The sequence below is a fragment of the Drosophila ananassae genome, chromosome 2L, assembly GCF_017639315.1.
Source record: "Drosophila ananassae strain 14024-0371.13 chromosome 2L, ASM1763931v2, whole genome shotgun sequence".
NCBI classification, from domain to species: Eukaryota; Metazoa; Arthropoda; class Insecta; order Diptera; family Drosophilidae; genus Drosophila; species Drosophila ananassae.
This window is the reverse complement of record NC_057927.1, coordinates 1,434,044-1,449,519: the sequence shown is the minus strand read 5'-3', so window position 1 is coordinate 1,449,519 and position 15,476 is coordinate 1,434,044. Positions and strand designations below refer to the sequence as shown.

At 46.2% G+C, this 15,476-nt stretch overlaps 5 protein-coding genes across 8 annotated transcripts; 2 read left to right on the top strand and 3 right to left on the bottom strand.

Annotated features, from left to right (window-relative positions):
- Positions 1-43: 43 nt before the first annotated feature.
- Positions 44-4,529, bottom strand: LOC6500363 (DNA damage-binding protein 1). Its single transcript, XM_001953021.4, has 7 exons — positions 4,284-4,529; positions 3,776-4,187; positions 2,744-3,668; positions 2,335-2,686; positions 1,081-2,275; positions 626-1,022; positions 44-561 (listed from the first exon to the last, which is right to left on the bottom strand). Exons 1-7 carry the CDS (start codon positions 4,342-4,344, stop codon positions 481-483), a joined length of 3,423 nt encoding a protein of 1,140 aa, XP_001953056.1. The 5' UTR covers positions 4,345-4,529; the 3' UTR covers positions 44-480.
- A 193-nt stretch (positions 4,530-4,722) lies between these two features.
- On the top strand, positions 4,723-8,057 carry LOC6500187 (gametogenetin-binding protein 2-like). The gene is made up of 4 exons (XM_001953020.4): positions 4,723-5,059; positions 5,853-6,419; positions 6,484-7,641; positions 7,722-8,057. The coding sequence occupies exons 1-4, from the start codon at positions 4,964-4,966 to the stop codon at positions 7,926-7,928; spliced, it is 2,028 nt and encodes a 675-aa protein (XP_001953055.1). The 5' UTR covers positions 4,723-4,963; the 3' UTR covers positions 7,929-8,057.
- Positions 7,991-9,177, bottom strand: LOC6500362 (mediator of RNA polymerase II transcription subunit 27). The gene is made up of 3 exons (XM_001953019.4): positions 8,900-9,177; positions 8,573-8,839; positions 7,991-8,519 (listed from the first exon to the last, which is right to left on the bottom strand). Exons 1-3 carry the CDS (start codon positions 9,067-9,069, stop codon positions 8,075-8,077), a joined length of 882 nt encoding a protein of 293 aa, XP_001953054.1. The 5' UTR covers positions 9,070-9,177; the 3' UTR covers positions 7,991-8,074.
- Positions 9,178-9,209: 32 nt separating this feature from the next.
- LOC6500188 (calcineurin B homologous protein 1) lies at positions 9,210-11,911 on the top strand. The gene is made up of 2 exons (XM_001953018.4): positions 9,210-9,424; positions 10,837-11,911. The coding sequence occupies exons 1-2, from the start codon at positions 9,358-9,360 to the stop codon at positions 11,337-11,339; spliced, it is 570 nt and encodes a 189-aa protein (XP_001953053.1). The 5' UTR covers positions 9,210-9,357; the 3' UTR covers positions 11,340-11,911.
- A 5-nt stretch (positions 11,912-11,916) lies between these two features.
- LOC6500361 (protein transport protein Sec23A) lies at positions 11,917-15,329 on the bottom strand. Of its 4 annotated transcripts, none has more exons than XM_014911025.3 (7): positions 15,226-15,329; positions 14,716-15,014; positions 13,388-14,637; positions 13,175-13,328; positions 12,569-13,117; positions 12,361-12,381; positions 11,917-12,168 (listed from the first exon to the last, which is right to left on the bottom strand). In XM_014911025.3, the coding sequence occupies exons 2-7, from the start codon at positions 14,992-14,994 to the stop codon at positions 12,079-12,081; spliced, it is 2,343 nt and encodes a 780-aa protein (XP_014766511.1). In that variant the 5' UTR covers positions 14,995-15,014; positions 15,226-15,329; the 3' UTR covers positions 11,917-12,078. The 4 variants fall into 4 exon arrangements, with proteins under 4 accessions (XP_014766511.1, XP_014766513.1, XP_044574204.1 ...); XM_014911027.3 differs by having other exon boundaries at positions 15,135-15,304; XM_044718269.1 differs by lacking the exon at positions 12,361-12,381 and having other exon boundaries at positions 15,135-15,303.
- Between the last annotated feature and the right edge of the window lie 147 nt (positions 15,330-15,476).

Below are 15,476 nucleotides of genomic sequence, written 5' to 3'. Positions count from 1 at the left end.
TGGTTAGGATATAATCCCTGTAATCCCTAATATATAACACCGATTTTTATGTTGAAAATATTTGTAATTTATTTATTAAATTTTATTAAATAAATTTAATTCATATTGAAAACTAAAAATTAAACGGCATTTAAGTAAGCACACATCAATAAGTTGCAACACAAATGCCACCAACAAATGCGATTAATAAAATATTTAAAATTTTTTTTACAATCGTGGCTAAAGCGCAACTTTTTAAGAGCGCTGACGCTCCACCTAAAACAATTTATTCTTTTATTTTCTACATTGTCAATATTTTTCGCGAGAAAACAACACCGAGAATCTCGAATACGACAGGAAAGCAGAGACGAAGCAGACTTCGAGACAGTCCTTTTGGGGATTAAGCAGGATACATGGTATCGAAGTTTCATGTACAGTAGAGAAATTCGGTTGATGACAGTAGTTGCTCTTCATATTCTTATATACATATGGTATACCACTTCAATGCATGCGCGTTAGGTCCTCAACTATCTTGATGACGTCCTCCACATCGGCACTCTTTCGTTCCCCGTTTAATGTTATCTGAAAATAAATATTTGATTACTTAGATTATAAACATGTGGGATAAACCATTAAAAAAACATACCTCCAACCCCTGGACTGCGTCACGCATCTTGTCCCGACCCAAATCTAAGAAGCTCTCAATTAGATCCCCATCTATGAATCCCTCGCTCGGCTCCACTTTGGTGTTAATTTGGAAATTACGATAATATGTGTGCTCGATCTTGCCCACTGACTTAATAATTTTCTTAAGCCGCTCTTCCAGACCGTGCAAAAAGTCGTAAAAGTCCTGAGGTATCTGAGTCACGATACCAATAGCTCCGTTGCAGGTGCCATAAAGTACGCATCCATTGATCGGGGTGGTGCGCTCTCCCACATTCTGCATAACCAATGAACCGTGCCGGAAAACGTTAACCGTATCTCCCAGATGGAAACGAGCCAGCTCCGGCAACAATTGGCGCTCCTCGTCAGTAGTGGCCGCACTAAGAGTTTATAAAATTAATTATATCTTTTCTAAAAATGTTCACTTCATAAACATACCTGTCCTTTTGGCAAACGAATAGATTGCCATTCGTCTCTGACCCCAGGAACGTGTCATCGTCTAGAATCTCTACGGCCCGCATCCATTTGGGCTCACAGTCTCGGGCGATTTCCACGAAAATGCCCTCCATCTGCTTGTGCTGAAGCAGAGTAATGGATCGCATAAGATCTCCCACCAAAATGAAATCCCCTTTGGCCTTTAAAAATAGAGCAGCGATCATATTCTGGATGTTGCACTCCATGCGCAGCTCCTTCTCGTTGGTCCACTCGTATAAGCGCACAAAACTGCCAATTCCCGCCAGTACTTTGCCATTAAATTCAACCAAAGCGTAGCAGGTGCCATCCACTTTCGTTTCAGCAACCTGGGTGAGCTTGTTGTCGTGGTAGTGAAAAATAATAATCCTTCCCACCTTCGGCTCTGGTTCATCGGGGATCACCAGCGACGTGGCCACAACATAGTAAGTATTTGGATCATCACCCAACTTGGCCGACATTAGAGACGAAATTGTTTCTGGAGCCACAAATTGGTGAGCGTGCAGAACCTCAAACGTATTCTGATCGATGACCAACAAATTGTGAACATCAATTTCCTGACCCACTTCAGCATTAGTTGCTGTTGAAGTTCCAGTACCAGGCTTGGGTAGGATATTCGAACTGTAGGTAATATTTTGCGCCTGCGTGGAGGCACTGTTTCGCAATGGCTTCGTTCCGCCCCTTCCATGGACGTCGATTCGTAGTGTGGACACTGCAAACGTTTGGGACGCCTCCTGGTATGCGATTCTCCGCGGTCCCTCGCCCAACGGAACCGTTCGGATGTGTAGCTTCTGGATCTCATCAATGGTGCCCAAAATGACAGAATTTTTGGTGGCCAGCGCCAAACTATCCGGATAAGCTTGAGCATTCAGGGAGCACATGTGGTTAACCTCCTTCAAGTTGACATTTGAAAAAACCAGCTTGTGGTTCGAGGAGTAAATCACCGTGGGACGATCAGAGCACGCAAATACATTTGTGGTCGCAAAGGAGCGGAAAGTGCGCAACGTGGTTGGCTGTGTACCCAGCGTCACCTTCTTTTTGTCCGTCAGCTGGCCGGTGGTCTGGTCCATTATGAAGTAATACATGGAGCCATCGCCCAAAGCGCACAGCAAATAGTGGATGCCTTCAAAGGTGGTCATCAAAATGGAACGGGGAATGATCTCTGCAATCAGAAACATTAGTTCGCTATTTTTTGGATGCTTAAATAATAAAATCCTCTACCTCCGCTAAGCTTTTCGGTGTAAATGGTCTCCAGTTCGGGGAGCGACAAAATCACAGCCGAAATGTCTGTCCACAAACCCACAGCCACTAAATCAGACTTGTTTTGCGACTCATCCAAAGGGGTAATGTCCAAGCAGGCAACCTCATAGGCCAGAGTCTTGCGCGACTTTTCCACCAGCTTCCCATCCTCAATGACAATGTAGAATATATCTCTGGCCGAAGCCACCACTATCTGGGTGCTGTTGCACGAAACCACGCCGATGGATCGATCTCCCTCAGGACGCCACTCGGCCACAAGATCCTTCGTGGCACTCTTCACCAAACGCACACTATCCGAAGTGACTTGAATTATCTAAAAAGTAAGATTTATTAAATATATTTTTACTTAGTTCTTCAAACCAAGACTTACCTGATCGTGCTCTACGTTGGCGCAAAGGAAAGTTTGCAGATCACTGGCAAATCCGGGAATTTCCGTTTCCTCCACCTCCTCACCGGACAAGGTAAGAATTCTGGTATGCCCAACAAAGGCCAACACCAGCGTGTTCTCGTAAGGACTGTCATCGATACCGACTTTCAAAGACCACATGCCTTTAATTCCTGGCAAATCGATGCATGCGTGCTCCTGGATTCCAATGCCAATGCGGATAATTCGGAGGGAACCGTCTTTAAAGCTTCCTGAGCATGTTATGATCTGGCCTTGGCCCTGGCGATCCAGATCCACCACTGCTATGTCCAGAATCGGTGCCAGGTTGGTGAAGTTTTCCACCGGTATGACATAGGAGCCATCGATAGCATCTGAACTCAAACGCACCAGCTGCGAATCTCCATGGCGGGCGCCGATGTACAGAAATCCATTATCCAGATACGTAATGCACTCCGGTATAGAGATCTCGCCAAGTTGTTCCACCTTTATATCCTTGACGGTAATTCCCTTAGACGTTTCAGATGTTCCCAAGAAGAGCATGTACAGCTGGCCGTCCATGTTTCCCAAAAGATACCGGAATCCCTTGCTGTCTACCCTAGCATAGCAGTTGATGGTGCTCTGGCGGAAGGTGAGTGGGGCAACGGCGTGATAGTTGCTACCGTCGTGGTAAACAATTGATTCCCTCCCAATGACAATAACTCCACCGATGGGTGAAGGAACTGTGATAAGCATGGTTGCCTCCGTCTCCACGTTGTCCTGCTTCCAGGCAATCTTCATGAATTCCTTCTCACGTAAGTTGATCTCGTGGGACTTAACATGCCGGCCGTCGTTGTCCTTGTGGATCACAATGACTGTAGGATTCAGGCAACCGTGAAGAAACTCCACATCATAAACGTTCAGTTCGTCCATGCTGGTGAAGATAATGCGAAAATAAATAAACTTAACTAAATATCCTCAAAAACAGAAACAAATCTATAAGATTCCAACGGATATCTCCACAACAAAGGAACAACCTACCGCAAGTTAGTGGCCTTTAGCTCGCTGGCCTCCTTGTCCATCGGTATAATGGTGAACAAGCCCTGGTACAGGCACATTCCGATTACTCTAGCCTTTGGGTCTATGGCGGCAATGACACCTCCTTCAGATGGGATTCCCACCGAATCGGACACGTTTCCGTTTGCCTTTGTTACAACAGTAATTACATCATTGACCATACGCGCCTCTAGGATCATAACATTGTACCGGCGCGTCAGGATGAAGAGCAGGTCCTTGTTGCTATCGGGCGGCCGGAAGTGGCGCATAACGGCAATAGTGCCATTTATGTTTATCTCCTTGAGGGGGCGTAGTCCCTCCGGGGTGACGAGGTCGATTTCCACCTGGTTGTTGCGGGCGATGACCAGATTGAGGTCCGTGGGCGAGGTAAAATTGCCTGAAATTAGATATTTTAAGTATAGCACATGCTCGTTTGCAACATTCGTCGAGGAAGTTTGTGGAGGGCACCACATTTTCCCCGCGATTCCCTTACCGGTCAAACATGCAACGACGGCTGTCGGCTTTTGCGCTGTAACCACGTAGTGATGCGACATGGTTGCACGCTTCCACTTGCCCCGCTAGTTCAAGTAGCCACTAAATAATAAATTAATCCGCTAGTTAGCGTAATACTACTGAAATTTCACTTTTCTCTTCCAACGCGGTAAAAATTCCCTGACTTTCGCACTCGGCGTTACTTTACATTTTTCTGCGATCTGGCAATACAGCGAGGCCGAGTCATCGCAGATGCATTTACTATCGATAAGTCCATTTATTTATATAAATATTGTGCGCCTGTTTATTTAGACATTTTAAAGAGCATAATCAAGTTAAATCACTACATACAAATAATTTTTAATTACCTTCAATAAACATTTAAAAAATAATCACTTAAAAGTGCACCGATAGTGCCGGTCAGTGCCATCACTAGTATCGATAACATCATTGATGTTTTGACAACTCTAGACCGACCGTGTTTGACGTGTTTTGTGACATAGAAAATTGATTATAGCTGATTTTTCGACTGTCGAGCCAGGATATATTTGTCAATATTATTTGTTGAACCGTGTAGCGCTGTGTTCCCGTTGATTCCCCGTTTCCCCAGCCCCCGGACCTTAGGAAAGAAGTGTGTCGTAAAGTGCCTGAAATTAGGATTGAATTCGTCGTGAAAGAATCATGGCGAGACTTACAAAAGTCTTCAACACGGATGATGATGAATCCGTGGACGTTGGCCGTAGGAATTTGCCGCTCGTGGCAGGCGATAAACTAATGGTGAGAATCGCATTGAATTTAGGAGACTTCCACCGATTTCCGACACACAGTGTATATGTAAGGCCAAGATGACTGCCAGTAGAACCAGCAGCACACACACTCGTCCGCACAAATGTCGCTCTGTGCGTGTGTGCACTTGGTCCAAAAAACTTTCATAACACGCATATATGTAATAAATTGGCTGCTGTCGCGACGCCTTTGTGCGAGCTTTCGTCTGGGCAATTATGCGGCTATTAATTGAACTTGATCCATGATTCTGCATCAGCTGAAACTGCAACTGCCGCACCTGCCACCCACAACTCCCCTCTCGCTCTTCGCTCCCGCTGTCTCGCTCGTTGGCTGCAGCCGCCATGTTTTGTTGGAAAGTGCACAACAACAACAACAACAATGATGAAGATCTTGGCCTGTGGGATGGGGTGGGGGCTGTTTTGTAGGAACCTGTTTGGATGCACTCTCTCCGTATTCCGAGATCACGATGGATCTGATCTCTCTTCGCCCATATTTTTAAAATCCTTGTTTCCCCCATGGCGACTTCCACGAACAGCTGTTGATTTTCCAAAAAATAAAATAATTCAAGTTTCTAAACTTATTTTATATTCCTACGAAAATTTAGTTCTCAGCACTTGTATAGCTGAAAATTCAGTGTTTATATTGAAGAAAGAGAAATACATATGTCCATGCTGAAGCCATTCTCCTATTACTCTAACCTCTTTCGAATTCGAGAAGAATAAATAAATACTATACTATACTTATTTAGAATTTTATAGCTAACTTTACAAGTATTCTATTGCAGATGCTTATGGACCTGAACAGCAAAGGCCTGGTGATCGACAGCCCTGTAATCCGGGGCAGAGATCTGGAGGAGTTCTCGCGCAAATTCAAACTGCTGACAGAGGCCGAGCGGCGGCAATCGCTTGAGATCGACTGCCCCAGCTTCATGGCTGTCCTGAATCAGTGTGTGCAGTGTGTCGGGTGTCGGCGACGAGTGGAGCGACTCTTTCACCAGTTGACGGAGTCGGGGCATCGCACACTGGACCCACTGGAGCTGCGACCCACCGCCACGTTGGGCATCGTAGAGGAGAAACTAAAGACTCCGCAGGCACTTGGAACGCTGCTCTATCGGCATCACGAAGTTCTAAACAACCTGCTGGACAACAAACTACGGAATAAAACGCGCTGTGTCCTTCACTCTCTGGATGCCTTTCGGGCCAAGCCCTTTTCGGAGACGTGGCGTGAGGTGTGGTCCGCCATGAAGAGTAACTGCCGCAACGAGCTAACCATCATCGAGACCAAGGAGCTTCACGACGTGCTAGAGAACTACCTCAAGAAGCACAAGTTCTGCTCAGGATGCCGAACAAAGGTAGGCAACTTCTTCACGTTTATAATTCTATTTACTTTTTATTTATAATTTTGATTTCTTGAAGATTGAGCGCGCTTATAAAATACTCATTGGCGAAATCTCGGCAAAGGAAAAGGGATATGCGGCGCAGCTGTACGCACATATCCGCAAGTGCGTGCCCGACCAGCACATCCACGTAAGCACTAGCAAAATCGAGTTCCTGGACGCGTTAATTAAGAGAGCCGAGCCGGAAGTGAACGGAAGCTACTCGAAGCTGCGCGAAAGGCATGCCAAGACACTGGAGATCGCGCAAGAGGAGGTACTTACCTGTGTGGGTATGATCATGTACGAACGGCTGCGACGCATCTATGTGAGCCTGCGAGAGGAGGAGCGCGCCTGTCAGGTGCTGGCCGCCGTTGGCGTCCACGCCCTCTGTCGCAGCTTCGATACGTTTGTGGAGCAGAAACAGGGAATTAGCAACCTGGAGCTACTCTATCAGGAAATAAGCCGAGCTGAGCGGGCGAAGCAGCTTAAGCGCGAGCAGAAGAAACTTAAGAAGAAGAAGAAGAAGAACGAAAAGAAGAATGCTCTGCACCGTCAGTGCGAGGATGTCAACGAGGAAGAAGACGAAGCAAACGAATCTGATGAGGAAACGGAGCTTCAGGTGGAGAAGCTAAATCAGGACGATGAGGAGGAGGAAGAGGTGGAGCACGACTCAGTGGAACTGAGCACTGAGCAGCACGTCGACGATGGTATTGTCATAGAGGAGGCCCCACCCACGGCCAAGCCAACGAAATCGAAACCGAAGAAGCAAGCGAAGAAAAAGAAGTCGAAAGCTACAAAGAAGCCTGTTAACAAGAACTTGGTTCTGGAACGAAACCTGAACGACGATCACGATCACCTGGACGTGGCCAGTTGCATCTCGTCGAGCGTCGCCAAGGCAAATGAAACTGGTGACAATTGCGATGCGTGCCTGGCCCCCTTGCCCAACTGCCCGTGCGAGCAGGATGTACGCGACTCTGGATACGGTAGCGATCCAACCTCGCACATTAACTCGCGCACCTCCAGCGCCGTCTCGTCGCCCGAGGGATCTGAGGTCTCTTGCTCCGACGGGTTCTGCAACCACGACGATGAGGAACAGCCGCACGGTTCGGATGCTGTTTCTGACAGCTATGATTCCGAGTTGCTGCTCTACGGTGACCAGTCGCAGTTGGAACACAATTTTTCATTGTTGCAGATGTGGGTGAGTGTTGGGCGCAACCAGGAAGGATTTAAAAAGTTCTATTATTTTATAATTGCTTATTAATCATTTTATTCTTGCAGGACGACTTCGATGACTACGACGACAAAGAGGACGAGAGCTATTACATTCCCCAGGAGGTGGTCCTAGCCTTTAAGTGCCACCGCGATCAGGTGCAGCGCCAGCGGGAGCAGCTCCGCGCCACCCTTCGCGCCAACTTTGAGCGCATGTGCCTGCAGCGCGGAGTTCAGGCTTCTAAGCTGACCGCTCCCGCTCCGGCTGGCCTTTAAACGCATTAAACCGTTGTAGTTATTCAGTCGAGCGTGGCGATTTTTAAAAAAATACGCCCGCATGCATTCAAAGTACATATAATTTTTTGTTTTTGAAATAAATGAAGTATACAAGTTACAACTTAAAAATAGTGTGTTTAATACAATTAGCAATTTCTGCACTCCTCGTGAAAAGGTTCAAGGGTGCGTAAGTCCCTCCATGTGGGAGGCAATCCGTGCGCCACGAACTTTCCGCACCTCTTGCAGGGTTCCAGGAATAGTTTGATGTGGCTGTTGAGCCACGTTACATAGCTCTTGACGGCCAAATCGGGCAGCGTGGGTGAGAAGAAGTGCAACATGGCGGAGTGGGCGTGCTCCTGGACTTTTCTGAACACCTCGTAGCGAGACTCCGCCCACAGATCGTCGTGATCCAACGCCTCGTCGAAGCCTTTCACTGTCACCCACTCGATAAGCACTCCCTTAAACACAATGGCCGCCTTCATAACGTTGCTGATGGTCACGATGGCTACCACATTTGTACCGAAGGGTCGGATTATCCTATAGGAAGTATGCGCCGGTGTGTTGATCTCGCTGAGTAATTTTTCTATATGGCTGATGATAATGTGGAAATTAGTTGTGTCCTAGTGGTAGTCTTCAGAACTTACTCTGGATCATTGTTAAAGGAGGAGAAGGGCAAACGTTGTCTTTTCTGTGAGCAATAATTGTACGATCGCCTCAATGTGTTCTGGTTGAGATTGTTGAAGGCCAGGAAACTGTGGTCGTGCACCTTATCAATCCACTTGTAGCTGTTCACCAATTGAGGATACAGTGCCTGCCTGTCCTGAGATGTCTCTTGTGCCAGATAAGCCGTGTTTCCCAGGGAATAAGGTGTGGGCGGTACTTGCAGTCCGTTTATTAGCTGTTCCACTTCCCTGGATATTTGGGATAACACATTTAAATACACTCCTTAGGGGTAAAATGTAAATACTCACCGCAATTGCAAATTAATGGCTCCGAATCTTTCCTGGAACTCATGCACGAACTTATTCCGGCTCTCCTCGACGCCCTCCCCGTCTGTTCCATCCGCTAAATGCTCAAAGCACTGTTTCACATTGGAACGCAGATTCTTTACAGCAGTTAGTGTAGAATTTAGCTTATCCATGGCTCTATATTTATTTAATTATCTTATCAAAATAATTGTTTACGTTTTTGCAATACGAATAGAGATGGTTTTCTATGAAACGATAGTTGGAAAAGTCCATCACTATCCATCAGTATTTTTAGTATAATCTTGAAAATATACCAAAACGTTCAGATTTCTACAAAACCGCAAACGGTCCCCCTGATATCAACAACCCTACCGAATACCAATGCCACTCGATGCTCGTCTGCGATTCTGAAAGATTTTAAACTTTAAACCCGTTGATTAGCGCACAAACACAACGTCGTCATGGGCAATAAATCTTCGCTGTTCCTGCGTAACGAGGAAATCGCTCAAATCCAGGAGGAAACTGGCTGTGAGTACCGAAATAGAGTGTAGTAACCTTGAGTCTCCCTCCGACATGTATCACCCGCTCAAAACAAACGCGCACTTTGGATATAAATAAACATCTTTTTAAGTAAATAGGCCATGAGCAAACATCAACATAGCACCAAAGTGCTAAAATAATTTCTCCATTAATATCATTTTGATTAATGGCTTTAAATTTTCCATAATCTCCAATAAAAAAGGAACTTCATACGTGTTCCTAAAAAGTACAATAGCAGTTTATTCAGAACAGCATCTGCATTATATAAACTGGATATGCACAGACACCTTCCAGCAAAAGTCAATTGCATTGCAAATGCACCTGCACTTCCCGCATGACGTCATTAACGTCAAGTATATCGCGCCAGGGAGCGGGTGGGGGCAAAAGTCGACTGCTATCAACGATAAATATATTGGCTGGCAATTATCTTGTGTCCGCGACCGTGTAATTTCAATATTTCGACTGCGATAAGGTAGCAATTGAAATAGCCACTGCCTTGGAGCTTGTATCCAATGTTCGACCAGTCTAGTATCAGCTAAATTGATAAGCCCCGCTCTTATCAGGAAGTTCTTTAGAACAACTAATTTTGGAATGTGTTGGGCGGTCTTTAAGACAGAAACTATGTTCCGATAGAAGTGAAGAGGGAGTCGTATTATTATACCCTTGCAGAGGGTATTATAATTTTGGTCAAAAGTGTGCAACGCAGTGAAGGAGACATCTCCGACCCTATAAAGTATATATATTCTTGATCAGGATCACCTCCTGAGTCGATATAAGCATGTCCGTCTGTCCGTCTGTCTGTCTGTCTGTCTGTCCGTCTGTCTGTCTGTCCGTCTGTCTGTCTGTTTCTACGCAAACTAGTCTCTCAGTTTTAAAGCTATCGAGTTGAAACTTTGCACACACCCTTCTTTCCTTTGCAGGTAGTACATAAGTCGGAACGGCCGGGATCGGTCGACTATATCCTATAGCTGCCATATAACTGATTGATCGGAAATGGCATAACTTCGTTGTTTTTCAAGTTAGAAGGTTGGGAATTTCTATGGATTCTTATTTGGTCCAACTTATACGATCTGTCAAATTTCATAAAGATCGGTCGACTATATCCTATAGCTGCCATATAACTGATTGATCGGAAATGGCATAACTTCGTTGTTTTTCAAGTTAGAAGGATGGGATTTTCAATGTATGCTTCTTTGGTCAAAATAATTCGATATGCCAAATTTCATAAGGATCGGCCGACTATATACGATCCGCTGTATATCTAATAATATAGATGCGTGGCGCCACCTATCGGACTGCGACTGAACTGCAAGGGTATATAAACTTCGGCTCCGCCCGAAGTTAGCTTTCCTTTCTTGTTTTTTATTCAATTTAGTAACAATATTCTGTTTTTTTTTTAGTTACCCCCAACCAAATCGAGCGACTGTACTCCCGTTTCACTTCCCTGGATCGCAACGACTGCGGCACTTTGTCCCGGGAGGACCTTATGCGCATTCCTGAGCTGGCGATCAACCCGTTGTGCGAGAGGATAGTGCACTCCTTCTTCGCGGAAAGCAATGACGACCGGGTCAACTTCCGGCAGTTTATGAACGTCCTGGCCCATTTCCGACCGCTGAGGGACAACAAGCAGAGCAAGCTGAACAGCCGCGAGGAGAAGCTGAAGTTCGCCTTTAAGATGTACGATCTGGACGATGATGGTGTGATCAGTCGGGACGAGCTGCTCTCCATTCTGCATATGATGGTGGGGGCGAACATCAGCCAGGACCAGTTGGTGAGCATTGCCGAGAGGACGATTCTGGAGGCGGATTTGTGTTGCCAGGGCAAGATCTCGTTCGAGGACTTCTGCAAGGCGCTGGACCGCACCGATGTCGACCAGAAGATGTCCATCAGGTTTCTCAACTAAATTGGTTTTTGGAAACCAAGGAACTAGCAAAGGAGCGAGCTTTTTAGTCAGTGTTTACCAAATAGTTTAGGGCGAAGTCAGTCGAGGAGCGTGGCGGTGTTTGGGTGAAGTCTCTGTAGATTTTCAAACATTCGATGCGAAAAGGGTCTTATATGGATGAGCTTTTGGAAAAGGTCGATGTTTAATCTTCAAGAAATGTATATTTATGTACTAGCTTCATACATTAAAAATTGTTTTGAGGTCGCATTGATTTTGCAACTTAATATTTAAAAAAATTTGAAATAAAAAACTGAAAACCTTCAAATATAGACTCTAATTTGTATAATCTTTTATGATTTAAATGCTATAATTTAATATTTTAAAACTAGAAGTTGTGTCTTTGTTTTAGAATCTATTGAATTTCCACGCAACCACCGCCATAAGTTGTAATTATTGTTTCTGTGGAGAAAAGTCCATAAAGTTTTGTTATTTAATTGTTTTTTGTTTTCCAAATAGAAAACTCATTCCGCTCAGTAATTTTAATGGCATTTTCTGTTTATCTGCTTTCAAATAAAAGCCAAGATGAGTGACAACCAAGTTTTGAACATAATTTGAATAGTTTATTGTTTTTTCAGACGATCATGTGGAATAAATGGGTGTATATCTGTAATTGCATCCAATTCCCGAGTTGGTGGATCAGCTTAATGGTTTCTATTTTTATTTTCGACCAAACAGACCGGACACTTGGCATTCCAACAATTCATGTGGTGGTGGAAACGGCCAACTTCTTAAGATGCTCCATGAACAACTGGAGCGAGACATCATCCGTTAGCACAGGGGCGCCTCCATCCTGTCGGGAGAAATCCAAAGTAATTAGTAAAATGATGAGCGGGAAGGGACTAGGTCAAGGATAGGTTGGAGGAAATGAGCGAGAGGAACCAGCACCGGAATATAACCAAAACCAAAAGCTTTTAACATAACATTAGCATCCTTGAATTCGGTTTTTAAATCTACCCATCCCAGTATAAGCAAAAGGTACTACCGTGGTCTGACCAATGGACGGCTGCGCATGACAGAGGATCGGTAACGGTTACGGTTACAGGTCGATAACAACGGATACGGATAACACAATGAGAGAAACAAAACGAACATATAACGAGATTAAAAATTTGATTCAATGTCACCTAGGAACGCGCTGCAAAGATCAATAGAAAATGTGGCAAGCTTTGGGCTTTAACCATGGAACTTACCTGCCCGTAGGCGTACATGTTGTTGTGCGTCTGCGAGGGATTAACCTTGGAGAGCAGGAAGCGCGCCTGCGAGCCTCCATGCTCCGTGTCGATGTAACGTGGCATTGGGAAACGCGTCTGCAGGATCTCTTGGGCATCGTCCACCGGGGCCTGCAGCAGTTGCTTAAAGTTTTCATACTCGGGCATGTCCTGGTATTTCAGAGCGCGCCACTGGGCGATGGTCTCGCCGTGATAAATTAGGATCTGGAAGAACGTGTCCATGAGCAGGATCCGGTCCGCCTGGATCGAAGCCGTGTCCAGCAGAACTGGCTCCGGTGGGCCGTTGAATGAGTAGCTGTAGAGGATCGGCTGAATCATGATTAGCGACTGAGTGAGGTCCTCGCGCATCAGCATGTGTCGGTAGAATGTGGTCTCGTCGGGCGAGTTGTTGAAGACCTGCAGGAACTGCGAGCGGCGCAAATGGTACATGAACTGCGGGAAAAGGCTAAAGTTCTGCGACAGCCGGAAGCTGTTCGGGTCGTCTTTCGAGTACTCGCCGAACTTTTGGCACTGTGAAGAGAAAGTAATTTTAGAATTGAAAATTACATATTGTTTATATCCAGTTACCAGGCGAATGAGCTGACGATCCACCCAGCGCAAAATGTCAGGACCTTCGTCTGTCTCTGCGCGGTAGACGACCATGCGGGCCATGAGCACGGCGGCAGCCTCCTGATCGAATCCGGCGCTGATGTGGTGTATGTTCGACGTGGCATCTGCCCAACTGAGTTTCAAAAAGAAAAATCATTAGAGATAACTCAATTACAATACGAAAGCACTCACTTTCTTGCTAAAGTAGTGACCCGGATTCGCCTTTGGCCGCTTGGATGCTGATACTGAGTTATGAACTGTATGCAACCGCGTCCGCCTTGTGGTATTGGGGCCGCATGCTGGTTGACCACCTCAAAGAAGTAGGCCACCGTGGAGCTTGGGTTCAAAGTGCACAGCTTCCACTGCACCGTATTGCCCATGCCGATCTCCACATCCGACACCGACGGGCTCTTCACATTCAGCGACACACACGAGCCAATCCCGCCGGAGATCTTTAGCTCGCGCGAGCACTTCACTTCCAGCGTAGCATTAAATGCCATTTTCAGATCGTTCCTACCGTCTCGCGCGAACACGCGCTGGAATGTCTGCTTAAATAGCGACGAGTTAAACGAATCGCCCATAACCATATGGCCTCCGGTGGAGTTGCACAGTTGCTTCATCTCCAGCAGTCCGGTTTGATCCAAAGCACAGGAGTATATATCGACACTATGGCCATTGGTTGCGGCCCTCAGAGCCAGAGCGTCGTAGTGCTTGATGGCCTTCTTCATGAAACGCACGTTGTCCTTGTGGATGTCGTGATGCGAACGGATCGGGTGCTTTAGCTCGTCGTCGACCACCTGGCCGGGGCCCTGGGAGCAAGGTCCACCCACAAAGGTCATAATGCGTCCGCCCGTGTTCGGGTAGGTGCACTCCAGCAGACCAACTGCTATCGAAAGAGCAGCGCCCGTGGAGCGCAGGTAGCGCTTGCCCTGCGGCACTGGCCAGGGATCGCGCTGCAGTTCGCTGAGCAGATCGCCCAATGCTGTGTCACACTGGCCGATCGGCTGTAGAAAGCGATGAGCGGGCGGCACAGGGGCCGCCGCTCCAGCCGGCTGACCGGGCAGCTGCTGCTGTTGCTGCGGCCCCGGAGCTGCTCCGCGCCCGATTCCCAGCATATCCTGGACCTGCTTGGCGGTCAAGTCCTTAGTTCCCCGGAACACGTAGCTCTTAGAGCAGCCCTCGGCACCCAACTCATGCACTTGGATCATCTTTCCGAAGGTAATCAGGCCAACCAAAGCGTTAGGGGGCAGAAGACTTAGCGACATCTGCAGAGAGTCCTTGAGAGCATCCAGCTCCTCCTCATCCATACAGGTATCCACCAGGAAAATGAAGACTGGCGGCATAGTGGGTGCCCTGGTGATGGTGTACTCTATGGTGCTGAATCCTGGAATTAGCTCCGCAGGCTGGTGCTGCTCCGATATGGCGGCATATTGAGGGGGGAACTGTAAAATCGATTTTCATAACGATGTAGCATTTATATCACTAGGGAGTGAAATAATGAGAGTCCTAATCTGACTTACGGGATTCCGCTGGAAGCAGAAGTTGCACACCCACAACTTGGCACGGTAGTCAACCTGGCACAAAGGATTCAGAATGGCTCGGCAGTTGCTCCTGGTGCAGAGAACGGGCTCATATTGGATGGGCGGTAGGTCGGGGCGTTCCTTCAGCGGCTGATACAAACAGGCCAAGGGAACGACCAAACGACTGGCGTCAATGCGACTCGATGGCCATACGTTCCACGTCAAACGCACGCCGTCCCGGTCCTCGTTCTGTTGGATGAACTCCTCGTAGGTGGTCATCTCGCGAGCACTCGATTATCCTAGGTAAAAGGTAAGAAAAACCCAGCTGAGTAGCTGCTTATTGGAAAATCGGTCGGCAGGCCACGTCACGGATTTGACAGCTAGTCGTGACTAAGGGTCGTGATTTCTTTGGCACTCACGCAAAAATAAAAACAAATCCACACAATGTACTTTTTAATTTAATTTAACAATGATAACAGTACAGTTAGAATATAATTTATGAAAACCTACGAATGTACAAATCTTAAGACCAATGTAAAAGTGAATTTTGATTGTAAACGTAGCAAGTCAGAGAAGGTATTTAAAGCGATACTATCGTGTCAGGTGTAAAGGAAAATATATTTTAATTTTGAATAAAGTTGATAAATGTATTATATGTAGGGCCAAACAAACTATTGAGTTTTTATTTTTATTGGTATTTATAAAATACCAAATTAATTTTTTAAAAACATTTTTTTTATCTGTATACATTTATTTGAATT